Source organism: Oncorhynchus mykiss, chromosome 6 (genome assembly GCF_013265735.2).
Source record: "Oncorhynchus mykiss isolate Arlee chromosome 6, USDA_OmykA_1.1, whole genome shotgun sequence".
NCBI classification, from domain to species: Eukaryota; Metazoa; Chordata; class Actinopteri; order Salmoniformes; family Salmonidae; genus Oncorhynchus; species Oncorhynchus mykiss.
In genome coordinates this window covers 58,931,908-58,950,546 of record NC_048570.1, presented here as the reverse complement: position 1 = coordinate 58,950,546, position 18,639 = coordinate 58,931,908, and the positions used below count along the sequence as shown (strand labels likewise).

The 18,639-nt window shown below is 42.2% G+C and overlaps 1 protein-coding gene across 1 annotated transcript in view; it reads right to left on the bottom strand.

Annotated features, from left to right (window-relative positions):
* Positions 1-18,639, bottom strand: part of LOC110526935 (neural-cadherin) — a 186,056-nt gene that overhangs the window by 49,992 nt on the left and 117,425 nt on the right. Inside the window, exons 19-21 of the mRNA XM_036980609.1 lie at positions 18,300-18,393; positions 17,042-17,226; positions 7,526-7,752 (exon numbers count right to left, since the gene is read on the bottom strand). Coding sequence (XP_036836504.1) covers positions 7,526-7,752; positions 17,042-17,226; positions 18,300-18,393 — 506 coding nt within the window. The remainder of the gene's footprint in view (positions 1-7,525; positions 7,753-17,041; positions 17,227-18,299; positions 18,394-18,639) is intronic.

The window sequence follows — 18,639 nt, the reverse complement described above, 5'->3', positions numbered from 1 at the left end:
TTTCAATGACAATGACAGATCTCTAACTCACATTTGAATTTGGTCGAGTCGCCCAAAAAGTTACATATCGCAGCTTTAAAATACAATAAATGTGGTAACACTTTCTATGAATATCATATGCATAATGCATTATACAGCATTATACAAGTTCTCATAATATATTATACAGCATTGTCATGAAGTTGGCCTGTGGGTAAGGTTTATGAACCCCCCATAAATACCTTTCTCCCCTCTCTCTCTTGACTCTACTGAAGGACTCTTGAATAGCCTTTGTTAAACATAGAGAGTCTGGGAACATCAAACAGTGGGGGGAAAGGAACCATTTTTCGGTAATAGAACCAGTTGAAAATATGCGTTGGTACGTAATGAATGTGATGTCAGTTCGGGTTGTCATCTGAGACATTATGACTGATGACAGGATGACACAAACTGTATCTGGGAATATCTACACATTGTAGTTATCAGAGTCACATGTAATTATTGTGCAATTAAATGTTTGAATATGAAACTATTTGTAAAAAGACTACATGTAATTTTAGCTTCCAAATGAGAGAATTGGGTTTTCATAAGGTTAGAGCTCTGCTCAATCAGTGGCACGCCCCTGTGAAGAGACATGGGTTATAAACTATGAAACACATCCTTCTCTCCCTCCACTATATAAGCCCTTGATAAAAATGTAACCTCCTGTTCCTTGGACGATAGGACGACGGTCCATACGTTAAAAGGGACTAACATGTCAACTACAGAACTAATCCAACCTCAGCGTGAGCTTTGCTTGTGAATGGTATGAACTTTGAACTCTTATTCACTCCAGAACTGATACCTCCTAGCCGTTGAGTTAGCAGCGGCCGCTGTAAACGTGGGCTAGGAAAGGATGGACGACGTATCCAGTCTAACACACAACGACAATACTACAACGTATACAATTTACCACCAGAGACATTCTTCTGAGGACAGGAAGATCTCTGTTGGCCAACACGGCTAGCATCTACGACCAACCTACCAAAGCGCAGCTCAGAGTAAATATTTATTGCATTTTCATTTTCCAAATGGGCGGTAATTTAGAATGCATAAGATACTGTATTTACGATAGCATGGCTTCTCTCTTTGTTCCTCAATCTTCCCGCTCTTTCACTCAAACCCAATCCCCTTTCCTTTGTGTAACCAGCCGTCATGTCGGCTCCGTCCACCAGGGACGTTTTCTGTATGACATAATTTGCATTCTGTGTATATGTAATTCTGTGTGATTAGTTAGGTATTTAGTAAATAAATAATTAAACCCAATTTTGTATTGCTGATTCAACTTGTTAGCCAGGGTTCGTGAAGATAACCAAGAATTTACAATTTTCAGATGAGACTGAAATAAGGTGACGATTAATATTGACTGCTATTGATGTAAAATATTACTAGGTCTTTAAGAGTTTATTCGGAAGATAACAGCTCTATAAACACTCTTTCATGGTGCCCCGACTTTCTAGTTAATTACATTTACATGATTAGCTCAATCAGGTAATATTAATTACAGAGAAAGGATTTTATAGAATAGCATGTCATATCACTTAATCCGGCATAGCCAATGACACAACAGCATTATACATGTTCTCATAATGCACTATGATAGTAATAATACAGTATAAGCATAATAATACAGCATAAGAATAGTTATAGACACACATAAAGACTCATATGGACTCACAAGTCTGTATACCAATACTCATAATGCATTATAAGTATAATCAATCACTTATAGCTGAGGAACTCTCAACTCTGTTCTCTTATATCGAGGCTGGGTTGAGTTTTGTACCTTTGTTTGTCCTGTACAACTGCGGTCTTTCTACGAGGTGCTGAAATTCTTGCTTTTAATTGAAAAAAAAATATTGAGTACAACCATCAACCTTTTCCTCATTTGTGTTGCTCATCCTACGTAAGCTGAGATTCAATTGGTACATGCAAATCACGCTGAGCAATGTTATTGTAAATATTAATGTTATTGTATAATTTTGTCGCACTAGGCTTTGACTTTTTCATTTGCCTTTTTCTTTCTTGAACTGTTTATGTTAATATAATATCCAGCTGTGCCAATTGTTCATATGTTGGGTCTTAATTTGGTCCCCATGTTGCAGGAGGACCTTCCTTTAATTTATTTGAGGTTGAAAAAGGCTTCTGAAGCTTGTCATTACGAACAACATATCAACCCCTTCAAAATTGTCCATTACTTATCATCCACATAAATAATTCACATTTCCTGTTGCTTCAGGATTATTTTCTTACTGTAGGAAACTAGCTCACATTAAGATCCTACATCTGTAAGATCTTGAGGCAATGTATGTTATGTTTGAGAAAGAATGAAGAGCTTTGTGTTGTGTCATCATGAAATGTGCAGAGGTTCATTCGCTGAAAGCAGACCAATGACCACTTCATAATTGTATTGTAACAGTTTATGGTGTATTGTTATCTGTCTGCCTTAGGCATTTCATCACTTTACCTATATCAATCAAATATGACTTTATAAGTATGCTATACACCATAACAAAGATTGTGATGCAGTAATAATAACTTGCTGCTCATTGACAAAAACGTTAGAAATGTATCACACTGATAGTAATTATAATGCTGCATGATCGTTGAGGAAAAAGTGACCAGCAATTATAAAACACTATGTTGCTGTACATAAAAAGTGATTATGATTATACATATAATGCATTATGAGTATTGGTTAACGGAATTATAAGCCTATGAGATTTTATGTGTATCTATAACTATTTTTATATCAGTGAAGGCTCCTCAGAGGAGAAAGGAGAGGACCATCCTCCTCAGTGAATTTAATAAAAATAAAAATGGTATAACATTTAGAAAGTTATCCTTTTTAGAAAAAAATCACATCACTGAATAACTGATTAAACCAAACTATTGTGCAAAGAAGGTCTACAGCAGCCTCAACAGCATTCTGTAGGGTAGCACCATGGTGTAGCCGGAGGACAGCTAGCTTCCGTCCTCCTCTGTGTAAATTGACTTCAATACAAAACCTAGGAGGCTCATAGTTCTCACCCCCTTCCATAGACTTACACAGTAATTATGACAACTTCTGTGCTCTTGCAGATTGAACTGACATGTTGTCCACCAAATCAAAGGATCAGAGAAATAATCTAGTACTGAAATCATAAGCTACAGCTAGCTAGCACTGCAGTGTATAAAATGTGGTGAGTAGTTCAAATCAAATAAAATTTTACTTGTCACATACACATGGTTACCAAATGTTAATGCGAGTGTAGCGAAATGCTTGTGCTTATAGTTCCGACAATGCAGTAATAACCAACAAGTAATCTAACCTAACAATTTCACAACAACTACCTTTACACACAAGTGTAAAGGGATGAAGAATATGTACATAAAGATATATGAATGAGTGATGGTACAGAATGGCACAGGCAGTTGACTCAAAGAGAGAGAAAGACAATGGTTGAACAGATTTAAACAAATTGATTTCTGCCAAAATGAAGGGGAAGCAAGAGAGAAATAGAGATTATCATTTTTGACCCTTTCAGTTTCACTAGAAAATGCAGCTAGCTAGTTTAGCCAACTGAAACACCCCCGCATCAAACAGAGGGATGCTATGTTAGCTGGCTATGACTTTCCAACACAACACTGGAACTCTTCCAAGTCAATGTAAGCTTTTGGTAGTACTCATTTATTGCCACTGGGGCCCGGCGGTGTAACTACTTACTGACTGTACACTAACATTACTGCATGATTGTTGCGGGTTTACTAACGTGTTAGTTCTATTAGTTATGCTGACTATGACATTACTTTAGCTAATATGGTGACAACGATGTAGGCTGTGTGTAGCGGTTTGGTTAGGAAAGGCTATTTCGCCTGGTCGCATACAGCTGATGCAGCTGGTGCATTGAAGTCCGCAAGTGAAGGGAAGAGGTGAAGGGGAGCGTATGAATGTGAGAAGGAATACAACGTGGCTGCTATGAAAGTGAACTGTGTTTACAGGTGATCAGGGGTGTATTCATTCCGCCGATTATGTTGAAAAGGTTTCTTAAACGGAAGCAAACGAAACAAAACGGGGATAAACATACCTGAATTTGTCGAATAGAAATTCTTGTTTGCAACTGTTGGACTAATGATTACACCCTACATCAACTAGATGCAGGCAAGAGTGTGCAAGTTGGGACTAAATGTCACTGTCTGTCACCACAAATTTGTCTCTCGACCTGTGTGCACCTATTTTGTAAACTTTAATTCATAGGCTAGGTTGTAGCAACCTCATAATGGGTATAGCGAAAATGTGAGTATCATGTAGTAGCCTAAACCTATCGGTGTTACATTGAACTTGGTGAATGGAATTTAAATGAGAGTCATCCAATATGCTGTAATAGAAATAAGGCCATGCTCATTAAAAAAATACTTGTCCTCCCTTATCTTTAACAGCACTGACCGCCACTGGTTTATACTGCATTGTTACTGTATCATAGTGCATTATGAGTACATGTATAATGCTGTATAATGCATTATTAATATGGACTTCATAGAATTTGTTACCAGAAAAGTTTTTTTCCTACTTCACTCTGTCACTGTGTGAAGTGTCTCTCACCTCATGTTTTTAGGCGTTATCTATTTCTGTCAGTGTGTCTCTGCCTGTGCCACATCACAGGGTATGTGTATGGGAGGGGTTGAGCGGGAGACGAGGAGGGGGGGGGGCATAAGGGGGATATGAGGTGGAAAACAGAGGGGTAAATGGGGAGAAGAGAGGTGAGCCCTTGGGAGTGGGGCATGCTGAGATTTCCACTTCCTCAATCCCAGCAGGCTACAGGGGAATCTTGAATGTTCAAAGCCAGAGACACGCACACTGGGAGAGAGCGGAAAGAGGAAATGGGAGAAGGGCATACAGGGGGAGATATGGTAGGGATGGGTTATCAGAGATCAGGGGCAACAAATAAAACACTGTTTAAAAGTTACAAACATCAGGAGCTCCCTCTCCCCATGCCTGTTCCATCACTACACTCACAACTCAACCAATATCACATGTCCTACTGAACCAATTCACAATCGACAGACCTTGAGCCAATCACCAACAGAGCTAGAATATACACTATATATACAAAAATATGTGGACACCCCTTCAAATTAGTAGATTTGGCTATTTCAGCCACACCCGTTGCTGACGGGTGTGTAAAATCAAGCACACAGCCAATCTCCATAGACAAACATTTCCGTAAAAATGCAACACTCCCTACCGAGTTCCAAACTGCCTCTTGAAGCAACGTCAGCACAAGAACTGTTTGTTGGGAAATGGGTTTCCATGTCCGAGCAGCCTCACACCACGCCTAAGATCACCATGCGCAATGCAAAGCGTAGGCTGGAGTGGTGTAGAGCTCACCACCATTGGACTCTGGAGCAGTGGAAACGTGTTCTTTGGAGTGATGAATCACGCTTCACCAATCTGAGAACGCTACCTGCCCAAATGCATAGTGTCAACTGTAAAGTTTGGTGGAGGAGGAATAATGGTCAGTGGCTGTTTTTCATGGTTCGGCCTAGGCCCCTTAGTTCCAGTGAAGGGAAATCAACACTACAGCATAAAATTTCTGATCGGTGTGGAAGAACTTGACTGGCCTGCACAGAGCCCTGACCTCAACCCCGTCGAACACCTTTGGGATGAATTGGAACACCGACTGCGGGCCAGGCCTAATCACCCAACATCAGTGCCCGACCAACCTCACTAATGCTTTTGTGGCTGAATGGAAGCAAGTCCCTGCAGAAATGTACCAACATCTAGTGAAACGCCTTACCAGAAGAGTGGAGGCTGTTACAGCAGCAAAGGTGGGACCAACTCCATATTACTGCCCATGATTTTGGAATGATGTGTCCACATACTTTTGGTAATGTAATGTACTTCAAAACGCCATTTTTATTATGTGACTTAGGGGTGGCATTTTCCTACTCAATATCATCGACTGGCAAGACACTGACAAAGAGTATGTAGGGCTAGGCTTGAATATTTCGATATAACTTACTTATAATAATTTTTGGATTGTCCATGTACCCAGATAACACAGAACCCAGAAGTGAAGTCTCACAACAAAAGGCCTGGAAGCAGTGATCTACAACACAAAATGGTCCTCTTTCACTCTCCCAAAATCAACCAAAACATCCCTTCTCTCTAGCTGCCTTATTACTTCTACAAGAGGAACATAGAACTTGGTCTACATATCAATGAATTTAACCACAGGAAACCAATATCTACTTTCTTAAAACTGTCAGGGGTGCACTAAGAATTGAAATGCTCTACCAGCAAGGGAAATCTCCATTGCCATGTCAGAAACAGAGAGAGAGAGCGAGAGATAGAGAGAGAGAAAACATAATTTTGTCTCATATTTCCATTACTCTAGAATTGCAAACATTAATAACCGCAGCCGTCCCCCCTCCCTATTTCCCTCTCCGCGCTCACCATCTCTCGCCACGCTTCACATCTCATTGTGATCAATATATTTTCAGAGGGGCACACGGAATCCAGATGAAAGAGCACAGACAATCCACAAACCACACCTGAAGCATCCACAACCTCTCTCTCTTCTTCACTTCTCTCTCTCCCTTTCTCTTTCTTTCTCTCTTTCACTGATTTCCCTCTCCTTCCCTAACTCTGTCTGTCCCCCCCTCTATCTCTTTCTCTCCCTATTTCCCTCTAGCTTTCAACTGCATGAAAGAGGAATTGAACGTGCGCTTCAATGAAGAGATGTCAGAACAAGATGAAGCAGGGTCTAAGTGTTGGGTAAGGTTCAAATGGTGAAATTGTACATTTCGTCATTTAACAGACGCTCTTATACAGACCGACTTATTAGGAGTATTAGGGTTATAAGTGCCTTGCCGAGATTTTTCACCTAGTCAGCTTTGGGATTCGAACCAGCGACATTTTTGGTTACTGGCCCAACGTGGTTAACCACTAGGCGATTTAATGGTCTGGTTTAACTTCAAAGATTGTTCCTGTGTAACAACTACACTGTAAGGCTCCACAGCCCACAATAATCTATAGCTGGTCTGGTGAACACAGTCCAATACTGCAATAACTAATGTACTCAAAGTGACAGCAACATAATAACAGCTTCAGACATATTTTGCCGTAATTGACAATGCAATGTTACATAATCTATTCGTAACATCCACATAAACCGGCTCAAAAAAACTAGAGGGTTACGTTTTTCATTACGTGGAAAAACACAAGGCTACACAAATACATATTTCATATTTCTTTCGATTGAAATCCCTCTCTCTTCAAAATAGGCTAGCAACAGTCCCTGAGTGACTGAATTTTCCATAATTTGACCATACAAGTAAATGTCTTCTGTCCAGTAATTCTGTGTGTATTTTCAGTGGCGTTCGAGTTAGGGTTGCATCTTCTAATGCTTAACGTTGAGTGAGGCTCATTAAAATAATCACATAATCGTTCTAGGTTCATTTGGAACTCACTGAAAATCACAGTATCTCCAACAGGATCACTTCCAGGGTCATCATTACACAGTACCTTTTGTTTGTGAGCGGCGAGGTATCCCTGTAGCCTCTCTGCTCTGAGGAAGGGACTGCTGTGCACTGCGAAGCGCACGTCCAGTGTCCTCTCCCTGACGTCCATCAGGCTGAAGACGTTGATGTCGTCAACGCCCACCGCCAACATCTCCGACAGGAAGTCCACCAGCAGTTCATAACGACTCCTCAAGCTACCACGCTGCTCAATAAAATCCTTCGCTGTGATGTCTGCAACACACACACACACACACACACACAAGTAGACACACAAACAAACAAACAAAGTTATACAAGCCAACATATGCCACATGACTCGTCCCTCTCGTTTTCCTAGGCAGAAACAGATGCATCCCTAAAATCTCTTCAATGAGCAGGAGAAACATACAGGCAATAAACAGAATAACAGACAAGATCTGCTTGTGACTTGTACTCTTATTAGAGAGACACTCCGTAGCTGTAATACTGGGCATATATATTTCTAAAAGATAAAGAGCTGTACTCATGAAAAATGCATGTCCTTCGAAAACAGCTCTGGATGTATTTAAGGAACATTAAAGATGTGCGAGGACCATGTTCCCAGACCTGACCTGACAGGCCCTGTCAATCGCCTCTCCTCTCCCTTCCTGAGAGCCACTGGCCCTGGCCCAGCGAGAGAGACACCACCCAGCCCTGCTACACAATGTCACAGTCACAGCCAACGCTCACACAGACAGACCACTCTGGCCATGTCGGGGATATTGAGCGGGGGGTGGGGGGGGGGGGGGGTGGTAGAGGACGGAACAGCCTTCAACCTCAATTTGGAGCACGGCATCGCTGCCAAAGAGAGGGTGCCAAGGTGAGAAAGCTCCTGAGCCGAGGCCGACTCTAATTGAGTCAACACCTTCTAGCATGGGATTAGGAGAGAGAGGGAAGCTGGGGATGGAGCAGGGGTCCTGGGCTTCATCTCTGCCCCCACTCCCCTCAGTCCCCTGGGCCCTGTTTGACACAGACAGGGTCCCCCTACTGCTCCAATCGAAGCTCTTCAGCACACAGGAGACAGGTGGAAAAGATAGGGAAAGAGATTTCATCCAATTTCAATGACATCAGTGACATAGTTATAAATTGTTTTAAAGGAAAAGGCTCCAATAATCATATCTGATGACTGAAACGTTGAATAAATGCATGTTTTTGAATTTGGGTGTTTCTACAAAGTTTAGTGTGTGTAACTGTCTGACTGAATGTGTGTGTGTGTGTGCGTGCATGTGACGTGTATATGTGAGTGCATGTGTGTAACTTTCTGACAATGTGTGTGTCTGTGTGCTCCCACTCTTAATCCCCAGGCTGACGGCAGGCTTTAAGTGTCATGCTGCGAACACCTGAGCGGTGTCAATCTGGGATCATTAGGTCCTGAGGAGTGCCAGTGTTGCTCAGTGTGATTAAGGCCACGGGAACAGACAGAGGGAGGAATCCTAGATTGACATTAAGAGAATGGAAATGGAACTCAGCGAGAGGATGCTGCTGCCGATGCTACTGCCGTCTGTCTGGTCTCATTACCAGTGCGGTGGGAGACAGACAGGGACTCTCTTTAACACGGAGGGCCAGGTTGACACCTGGCTTTGATCCAAAGCAAAGATCACATCGACTCTCCTTCCCACGGGCATTAGGGACACACACACACACACACACACACACACACACACACACACACACAGTGGCGGATTTAGGTGTTGGCGACATGGGCAGCTGCCCGCACACAATTCTTTGGAATGGTGACATTTGCGCGATAGGTTTTCCCAGCACTCATTTGCACGTCATGTCAATGATATCATGTCACCGTGTGGGACAATTAACCTTGTCAGAGTGGGCGACCTGATTCTAGTTTGTGAGCTAGGCAGGCTACTGCCTGGGAAGGTCTCCCACTCAGAAGTACGAGATGGAGAGGAGGGCAGGGGTAGGAAGCCCGAGGTAGGGGGAGCGAGGGAATCTATCAAATAGCGCACCTCTAACTTGGTACGTTAATAATGCAATTAGTAAATCAGTCACACTACGAAACGCTACCAAATAAATTCATAATACTGTGAATATATACAGTTGGAGTCGTAAGTTTACATACACCTTAGCCAAATACATTTAAACTTTCACAATTCCTGACATTTATTATTTATTTCAGCTTTTATTTCTTTCATCACATTCCCAGTGGGTCAGAAGTGTACACACACTCAATTAGTATTTGGTAGCATTGCCTTCATATTGTTTAACTTGGGTCAAACGTTTCGGGAAGCCTTCCACAAGCTTCCCACAATAAGTTGGGTGAACTTTGGCCCATTCCTCCTGCCAGAGCTGATGTAACGGAGTCAGGTTTGTAGGCCTGCTTGCTCACACACGCTTTTCACACCCATTTGCGACCAAGCTTTAACTTCCTGACTGATGTCTTGAGATGTTGCTTCAATATATCCACATCATTTTCCCCCTCATGATGCCATCTATTTTGTGAAGTGCACCAGTCCCTCCTGCAGCAAAGCACCCCACAACATGATGCTGCCACCCTTGTGCTTCATGGTTGGTATGGTCTTCTTCGGCTTGCACCCCCCCCCCCCCCCCCCCCCCCTTTTCCTCCAAACATAACGATGGTCATTATGGCCAAACAGTTCTATTTTTGTTTCATCAGACCAGAGGACATTTCTCCAAAAAGTATGATATTTGTCCCCATGTGCAGTTGCAAACTGTAGTCTGGCTTTTTTATGCAGCTTCTGGAGCAGTGGCTTCTTCCTTGCTGAGCGGTCTTTCAGGTTATGTCGACATAGGACTCGTTTTACTGTGGATCTAGATACTTTTGCACCTGTTTCTCCAGTATCTTCACAAGGTCCTTTGCTGTTGTTCTGGGATTGATTTGCATTTTTCGCACCAAAGTACGTTCAACTCTAGGAGACAGAACACGTCTCCTTCCTGAGTGGTATGACGGCTGCATGGTCCCATGGTGTTTATATTTGCGTACTATTGTTTGTACAGATTAATGTGGTACCTTCAGGCGTTCTAAAGCCATGGCTTCTAAAGCCATGACATCTTTTTCTGGAATTTTCCAAGCTGTTTAAAGGCACAGTCAACTTAGTGTACGTAAACTTCTGACCCACTGGAATTGTGATGCAGTGAATTATAAGTGAAATAATCTGTCTGTAAACAATTGTTGGAAAAATTACTTGTGTCATGCACAAAGTAGAAGTTCACACTGACTTGCCAAAACTATAGTTTGTTATTAGCAAGAAATTTGTGGAGTGGTTGAAAAAAACGAGTTTTCATGACTCCAACCTAAGTGTATGTAAACTTCCGACTTCAACTGTAGTTTCACAGACATGTTGTTGCATTTTTTTTCTGGTTTGTGCGAAATGGTTAAGAATAATATAAAACCAGTCTGCACACCACCAAGGTGAATTGGTTTAGTCTGGACTCTTGGTTGACAGTGTTGGGGGATGGGTAATGTATTAGTGCCAAATCAACACAAATGGATAGGAAAAGGTCTAAGCCATCAGGCGCCCAGTTTAGGAAAAAGAGGAAAGAAGAGGAGGAGAAACGCGCAAAAGACAAAGATTTGCAGCTATGTCATCTCTTTATGAGTATAATATAATTATGCATGCAATGAAATAGGCTAGTATAACACTTATGTTGTTAGCCTATGTTGCTATGTTGCTTGCTATGCTATTACACATAGGGCGACACTATTTCGTCTTCTGTCCAACTAGCTTACATAACATTGGATATCATTTCACACAGTTTCATCATGATAATGTGTGTAGCCTGCAGCAAAATGATTACCACCTAACTAGCACATTATGGATTTGGTTAAGTTTCATTGAGGTGACATCATAAAGATTTTCTGTGATAGTATTGACTAGGTCCTGAGCTCATTAAGGGGAATTTCCAATGCTGTTGGCTAACTTAAAATACGTCTATTATGCTGATATTTTGTGATATATTTAATATTTTGGGGTGTCTTATCCCTATAATTAGCCAAGGAGGTTGTATGGTTCATTTAGTTCCTATTCTGAAAGTTTGATAAATTGTGCATAATGTATTTAGGGTGTCAGGGTGTCAGACTCATATACTGTATTTAATGCAAATTCAGGGACACTTCTGAATTTTCTTTGGAGCACCCTCTGGCACTGGCCAGGATGAGGAGCCATCTACCTCCTCAGCCACACAGGCCTCTTCAGAAATGATCTCAGAGAATCAGGATGAGGAGCCATCCACCTCCTCAGCCACACAGGTGTCTTCACAAATGTTGTCTGAGCCTGAGGATGAGGAAGACCCATTTAATGACCCAACTAATGCCCATGTGCTCTCCGTTAGAAATGCCTGTAGCAGTATCCCCACCAAATCCTGCTGCTGAGGATGAACCACTGTCTACAGACCCTGCTGACTGGCCTTCGGTTCTGACCGACAGAATTCGGACACAACCAGTTTGCAGATGACCAAGTGAGGTACCACCTAACTTTGTTTTCCCAAGGAATGAGAGTGACGGAAGAAGTTGCCACCACCAGTATTTCAGGAAGACCTTGGTGATTGGTGAACAAATATCCCTAGAAGTTGATTGGTGTATTCTGAAAGAAACAACAGCCTCTTCTGCTCCTGCTGCAAACTCTTTTCTAAGAAGACAATGTATTTAGAAAACTCAGGACTGACAGACATGCAAGTTCTTTGCTGACATCGCACGACAGCAGTCCAGAACTCCAAAACTGCATGAAAACAAGGAAAGAACTGTCAATGAGGATCAAAAAATGGGAAGCAATTGATAAACATGAGATGGCACTTATGGAGGCTTGAGAGGACAAGATGGAGAGAGGTGTTGACACGTCTGACTGTTATTGTGCAGTCTCTGGCAGTTAGAAATCTGGCACTAAAGGGGACACACAGAAACACTGTACTCTCCATCAAATGGACATTTCCTCAAAGAGGTTGAATCCCTCTATCCCTCATTCCATTCCTCCCCCCATCCCTCCCTTCTGCCTAACTCTGGGGCCCACCTCACCTGTTTGCATCTCTCTAAGGTCCTGTTTCAGGGATCAATAAAAAAGAGAAATTGAAAAAAAAAATATTCAGTTCCCCTCTGGGATTAACACCAATACTAACCTCTGAGTCTGTCTCAAGGTCCTATTGACCCAGTCAACTGACTGTCACCATCCGTGTGTCTGTCTGCTGACCTGACATGCCAGGGGCATGCTAGTCTCTTTTAATGGAGGTAGTTTGTATTTACTGTCCCCTACGTATTTATTTGGACAGTGAAGCTGAAGCTTTGAATTTGGCTCTGCCCTCCACCATTTTGGATTTGAGATCAAACGTTTAATATGAGGCAACAGTACAGAATGGCACCTTTTCTTTGAGGGTATTTTCATACATACCTGTTGTACCATTTAGAAATCAATGCACTTTATGTGTCTAGTCCCCCCATTTGAAGGTGTATAATTATTCTTGACAAATTCACTTGGTATTAACTTTAGTCAAAAGTGTTGTATTTTAATCCCAGATTCCTAGCACACAATGACTGCATCAAGCTTGTGACTCTACAAATGTGTTGGATGCCTTTGCAGTTTGTTTTGGTTGTGTTTTGGGTTATGTTGTGCCCCAATAGAAATCAATGGTTAATAATGTATTGTGTCATTTTGGAGTCACTTTTATTGTAAATAAGACTAGACTATGTTTCTGAACACTTCTACTACATTCATGTGGATGCTACCATGATTATGGACCATAATGAATGAATCATGAATAATGATGAGTGAGAAAGTTACAGATTAAAGTGACTCCAAAATGACACTACATTATTTACAATTAATTTCTATTGGGCACAACATCATCCGAAACACAACCACAGCAAACTGCACGTACATCCAACAAGTATGTAGTCACAAGCTTGATGTATTCATTGCATGCTAGGAATATGGGACCAAATACTAAACTATTGACTAAATGTTATATACTATAAGTGAATTTGTCCAAATACTTATGACACCTTTTTGCCAGCTTGATGTCACTCAATTTTTTTAAATGATCTTGCTGCTCAACAACTCGGTGAGTTCATTCTGTATTTGGTGGTCAAGGTAGCGTGGTGTGACTCGAGGTCCCTTTTTGGACAGCGTTAAGGTGCTCTTTCATGATTGGATCAAATTGTCCAAATACGTAGGGGACAGTAAATACAAACTACCTCCATTAAAAGAGACTAGCATGCCCCTGGCATGTCAGGTCAGCAGACAGACACGCGGATGGTGACAGTCAGTTGACTGGGTCAATAGGACCTTGAGACAGACTCAGAGGTTAGTATTGGTGTTAATCCCAGAGGGGAACTGAATATATTTTTTTTCAATTTCTCTTTTTTATTGATCCCCTGAAACAGGACCTTAGAGAGATGCAAACAGGTGAGGTGGGCCCCAGAGTTAGGCAGAAGGGAGGGATGGGGGGAGGAATGGAATGAGGGATAGAGGGATTCAACTTTGAACTTTTTCAAACTAATCTCACAGCCAGAAAAGGACACCCTCAAGCTGTTTCAAAGTTCTTTATTCAACATACTAGGGGGAATGGCCCTAGCCCTCACCCTCCGATCCAACAGGTCCCAGACATGCTCAATGGGATTGAGATCCGGGCTCTTCACTGGCCATGGCAGAACACTGACATTCCTGTCTTGCAGGAAATCACGCACAGAACGAGCAGTATGGCTGGTGGCATTGTCATGATGGAGGGTCATGTCACGATGAGCCTGCAGGAAGGGTACCACATGAGGGAGGAGGATGTCTTTTCTGTAAAGCACAGCATTGAGATTGCCTGCAATGACAACAAGCTCAGTCCGATGATGCTGTGACACACCACCCCAGACCATGACAGACCCTACACCTCCAAATCGATCCCGCTCCAGAGTACAGGCCTCGAGGTAATGCTCATTCCTTCGACAATAAACGCAAATCCGACCATCACCCCTGGTGAGACAAAACCATGACTCATCAGTGAAGAGCACTTTTTGCCAGTCCTGTCTGGTCCAGTGACGGTGAGTTTGTCACCATAGGCGACGTTGTTGCTGGTGATGTCTGGTGAGGACCTGCCTTACAACAGGCCTACAAGCCCTCAGTCCAGCGTCTCTCAGCCTATTGTGGACAGTCTGAGCTCTGATGGAGGGATTGTGCATTCCTGGTGTAACTCGGGCAGTTGTTGTTGCCATCCTGTCCCACAGGTGTGATGTTCAGATGTACCGATCCTGTGCAGGTGTTGTTACACGTGGTCTGCGACTGTGAGGGCGAGCACCTGTCCGTCCTGTCTCCCTTTAGCCTAAGACATGTTCACGCAGATGAGCAGGGACCCTGGGCATCTTTTTTTGGGGTGTTTTTAAGAGTCAGTAGAAAGGCCTCTTTAGTGTCCTAAGTTTTCATAACTGTGACCTTAATTGCCTACCATCTGTAAGCTGTTAGTGTCTTAACGATCGTTCCACAGGTGCATGTTCATCAATTGTTTATGGTTCATTGAACAAGCATGGGAAATAGTGTTTAAACCCTTTACAATGAAGATGTGAAGTTATTTGGATTTTTACGAATTATCTTTGAATGACAGGGTCCTGAAAAAGGGACGTTTCTTTTTTTTGCTGAGTTTATATGCTTATGTGAACTGGTGTGGGTGTCTAAAGGATTCACTATTTATCACACATTTCACCTTTCAATCAATTTCTCCTGTGAGTTTCCCATAAAGAGCCTTAATCTCCCAGAAGAAGATTTAACAGTACATGTCCTTATTGCCTTCCACATTTGTTCTTGAAATGGAATTTAAAATGTCATCGAGGCTATGTCAGTAATACTATAAGTAGAATCTTTCATAATCCTTCAGACTTGGAATCCATGAGAATGTTTACAGAGTGCTTTATTTGTGAAACAACCTGAAAATGGCTTCCACAATCCCAATTCTTTTCGGGTAATTGCTGTTTACAAATGCATTTGGATTGGGGGCAGTCTTGGTGTTGACATTTAACATTTTCTGGGTTGTGTCTACAAATGTATATTTAACCAAAAGTTTGAACGTTTTGAACTTCTATCCCTGTTTTAACATTGTGTGTTTCAGCTACAGTCTTCGGGGTTGTACCATTGGATTCACCTATTCCTTCGACGTCCGTAGATACCAACCAAGTCTGTGTGATTAATGGGGGCTGAGCTACATCGGTGTTTGTGAGACAAGGGTGGATCCCGAAGAGGCCCATGGTCTTTTAATAAAAACGTCTGTAGAGTCTGAATGGTTTAAGCTACAACCTACTAAAAGCTTTCTATGAACATCAGAGAATCCCACGAACACACACATTGCTCTATGATGCTCACAAGCAACACAAGAGTTGTTAGAAGGTAAGGGCTTAATCTAGGGCATCCCAGGACATAGTGTCTATAATACTGTAATAAGCTTGCAGTCACTCCAAACTCCACACAGTTGAAACGGACTAGTTGAATATTAATTTCCCACCGAGGAAACAATTTCTGTACTTACAGTATTTATCTAAATTCATTTGTATCTGTTTTTGGATTTGGCGGACCTTATTGGTTTTATTATTATAAAATAATGAATGTCAATAAACTCATGAATGCAACTGTTTATGTCAAATTCTTCTAAATGTATCCCTGGTTTTCCTAAAAAGAAAATGGTAAAACACTTAACTGTGAGGATAAATATAAATACATAAGATTATATGCAGATGAGTCAGATAAATGAAAAAACGAGTTTTGCTGCACTCTGGGTTGAGCTGGCTCAGTGCTCAGCACTATAGCAGTTGTTGACATATTGTTCAACTTCAACAGACCTTTTATGGCATGAGCCATTTCAATCAATACACACTCCACAGCTCTCTAAATGCAGTGGATATTGTTGTCGTTTAGAGGATGCACTCGAAATACCCGGGCTAAGAAGTGTACGAAACCAGACGGCTCTACTGTAGATTAAATGGGCTGAAGAAGAGAACAAACAAACAATCGTTACGGGAGATTTTGGTTCCATTTTCATCACTTACAGTAACATATTATAAAACATCCTGTTTACCCAAATAATATTATACAGTATATAACCACCAGCTGTAATGTAAAGGCTCCTGGTTGGTGTGAATACATTGGCCTGCTGCTGTTTTTGGAATTTGAAGCAAATCCCGTTTATCAGCTTATATGAGCCGTGACTCCCTCCGCTATTCCTCCCTCTCTCTTCTCATTTAAATAGCTCAGAAATCATCAAATCCCCTCAGCCGTAGACCATTTCTTCCAAAGTACATTTCATTTTCACACACATAAGCGGTGTATCAGACCATACTTGACACCCAAAATGAAAGTGCTGAGGAAGAATAACATTGTCTAATTACAATTTCAAAATGACCTATTTCCAAGAATTACCCATTTCCACTGTTACTAACCCTCGCATTGTATCCTGGAAATATATATTCTTAGAAAAATAAGAAATAACCTTCATATGACAACACGAAACAACATAAAACAATTCGGTCCCAGGTCATAGGTCAAGGTTCAGAGGGCCTGTACTGCACCTGCCAGGCGGAGGGATCCAGAGTTGTAGATGGCCTCGTCACGCAGCTCCCTCACATACACTGTTACCCCAGAGACAGCGTCTGGCCACACTCCGTCTGACACGCGCACCTGAAACTCGTAGCTGCCCGGGGGAGCGTTCTCCTTAATGATCAGGAATCCCGTCCGCTTGTTCAGGAGGAAGTAACTGAGGAGGCATAAAAAAAACAGATCAGCAACATCAGTTCTTCATATATCGCATGTAAAATGAGCAGTCTCTGGTGGATCTGTAGATAGATTTGGTGATACACCCCCGTGAATGAATACTGGGCTGACATAAAAGAGAAGACATTACTGAGCGACTTTGGGAACCAGAGAGAGGAGATTAAGACACAAAGATTCAAAACAGCAGAATTAAAGGAGGAATAGATAAAAGACAGCAGAAAGAGAGAGGATATAACAAGAGAAAAGAGGAAATTATGGGGGAGGAGAGAGTTAGGGAGGGAGGGAGGGAGGAAGAGAGGAGAGGATAGAGGAAAGAAGGGGAGGGGGAGGGGAAGGGGAGATTATAAAAGAGAAAAGATTTTTAAAAAGATGAGAGGAAGCATCTCCTTGTGGTCCACAACCTCATACTTCTTTTGTAATTGAGCTCATTCAAGTTTAATTACACTGGGAATCAAAGCAAGATCCCAGGCACATCAAATAGCGAAGGAGACATTGAGATGAGCTGGTTAATCATCTTCAAATCCAACCGTGTTTTATATGAAGTGTCAAAATTAGTAAACTGGACTCCAACCATTTCCCTATTGAGTAATGCAGAAGTTTCTCTACTCGAGTGAAGATGAGAGATGCTCGACGAAATATTAACTCTGTAAAGATTCAACAACATACTGTAGCTATGTGTGTTGAAAGAACAGATTCTCTGGGAGGAAAGCTACAGACAATCTGAGTTCATGTATGTGAGTGCAGTGCAGGTGGCAGTGGTAGTGCTTCTGGATGTGAGGCCGTCAAGGTGTCACATGGTATGATGTGTTCCGAACACCACTGTAGCTGCTGAGCCTTCACAGAGATCTCAAGGCAAACGTCTCAAAAACACCCTGTCGCTCAGGGTTCCTCTGCTCTGCTCGTCTCACACCTTCGTCGCAGGTGCAGGTCCACAGCATCAATGACAGAGATGCTGTCGGGAGACATCACTCTCAAGGTTTTATTGGGGCGTCGAGAGAGGGGGACGGAGGGAGGGAAAGAGAGAAATACAGAGGAAGAGAGCTAGAGATGTCTTACTTGGGCACATGTCCCTCAAAGGCATAGGTCTTGTTGTCCCAATCATCAGGATCCGGGGCATAGATCTTCCCCAGGACAGTGGTCGGCATCCTCCCTGTCGGCAAAGAACATTGATTCTCTCAAGGGTGTGTGTCTCTGTGTGTGTGTCATGAAGGGGTATAGTCAAAAAGAGCACTGTTCACATGGACATTAAAGTATTCTGAAAACAGCAGGCTGCATATGAATGCTTGTAGAGAGAAAGGCCATCATAATTACCGCAAGGCAACAAGAAAATGTGTCTGAAAGAAACTAGTCAACACATACTACCAGTAGCTTTCCATTGCACTTCAACAAAAGGAAC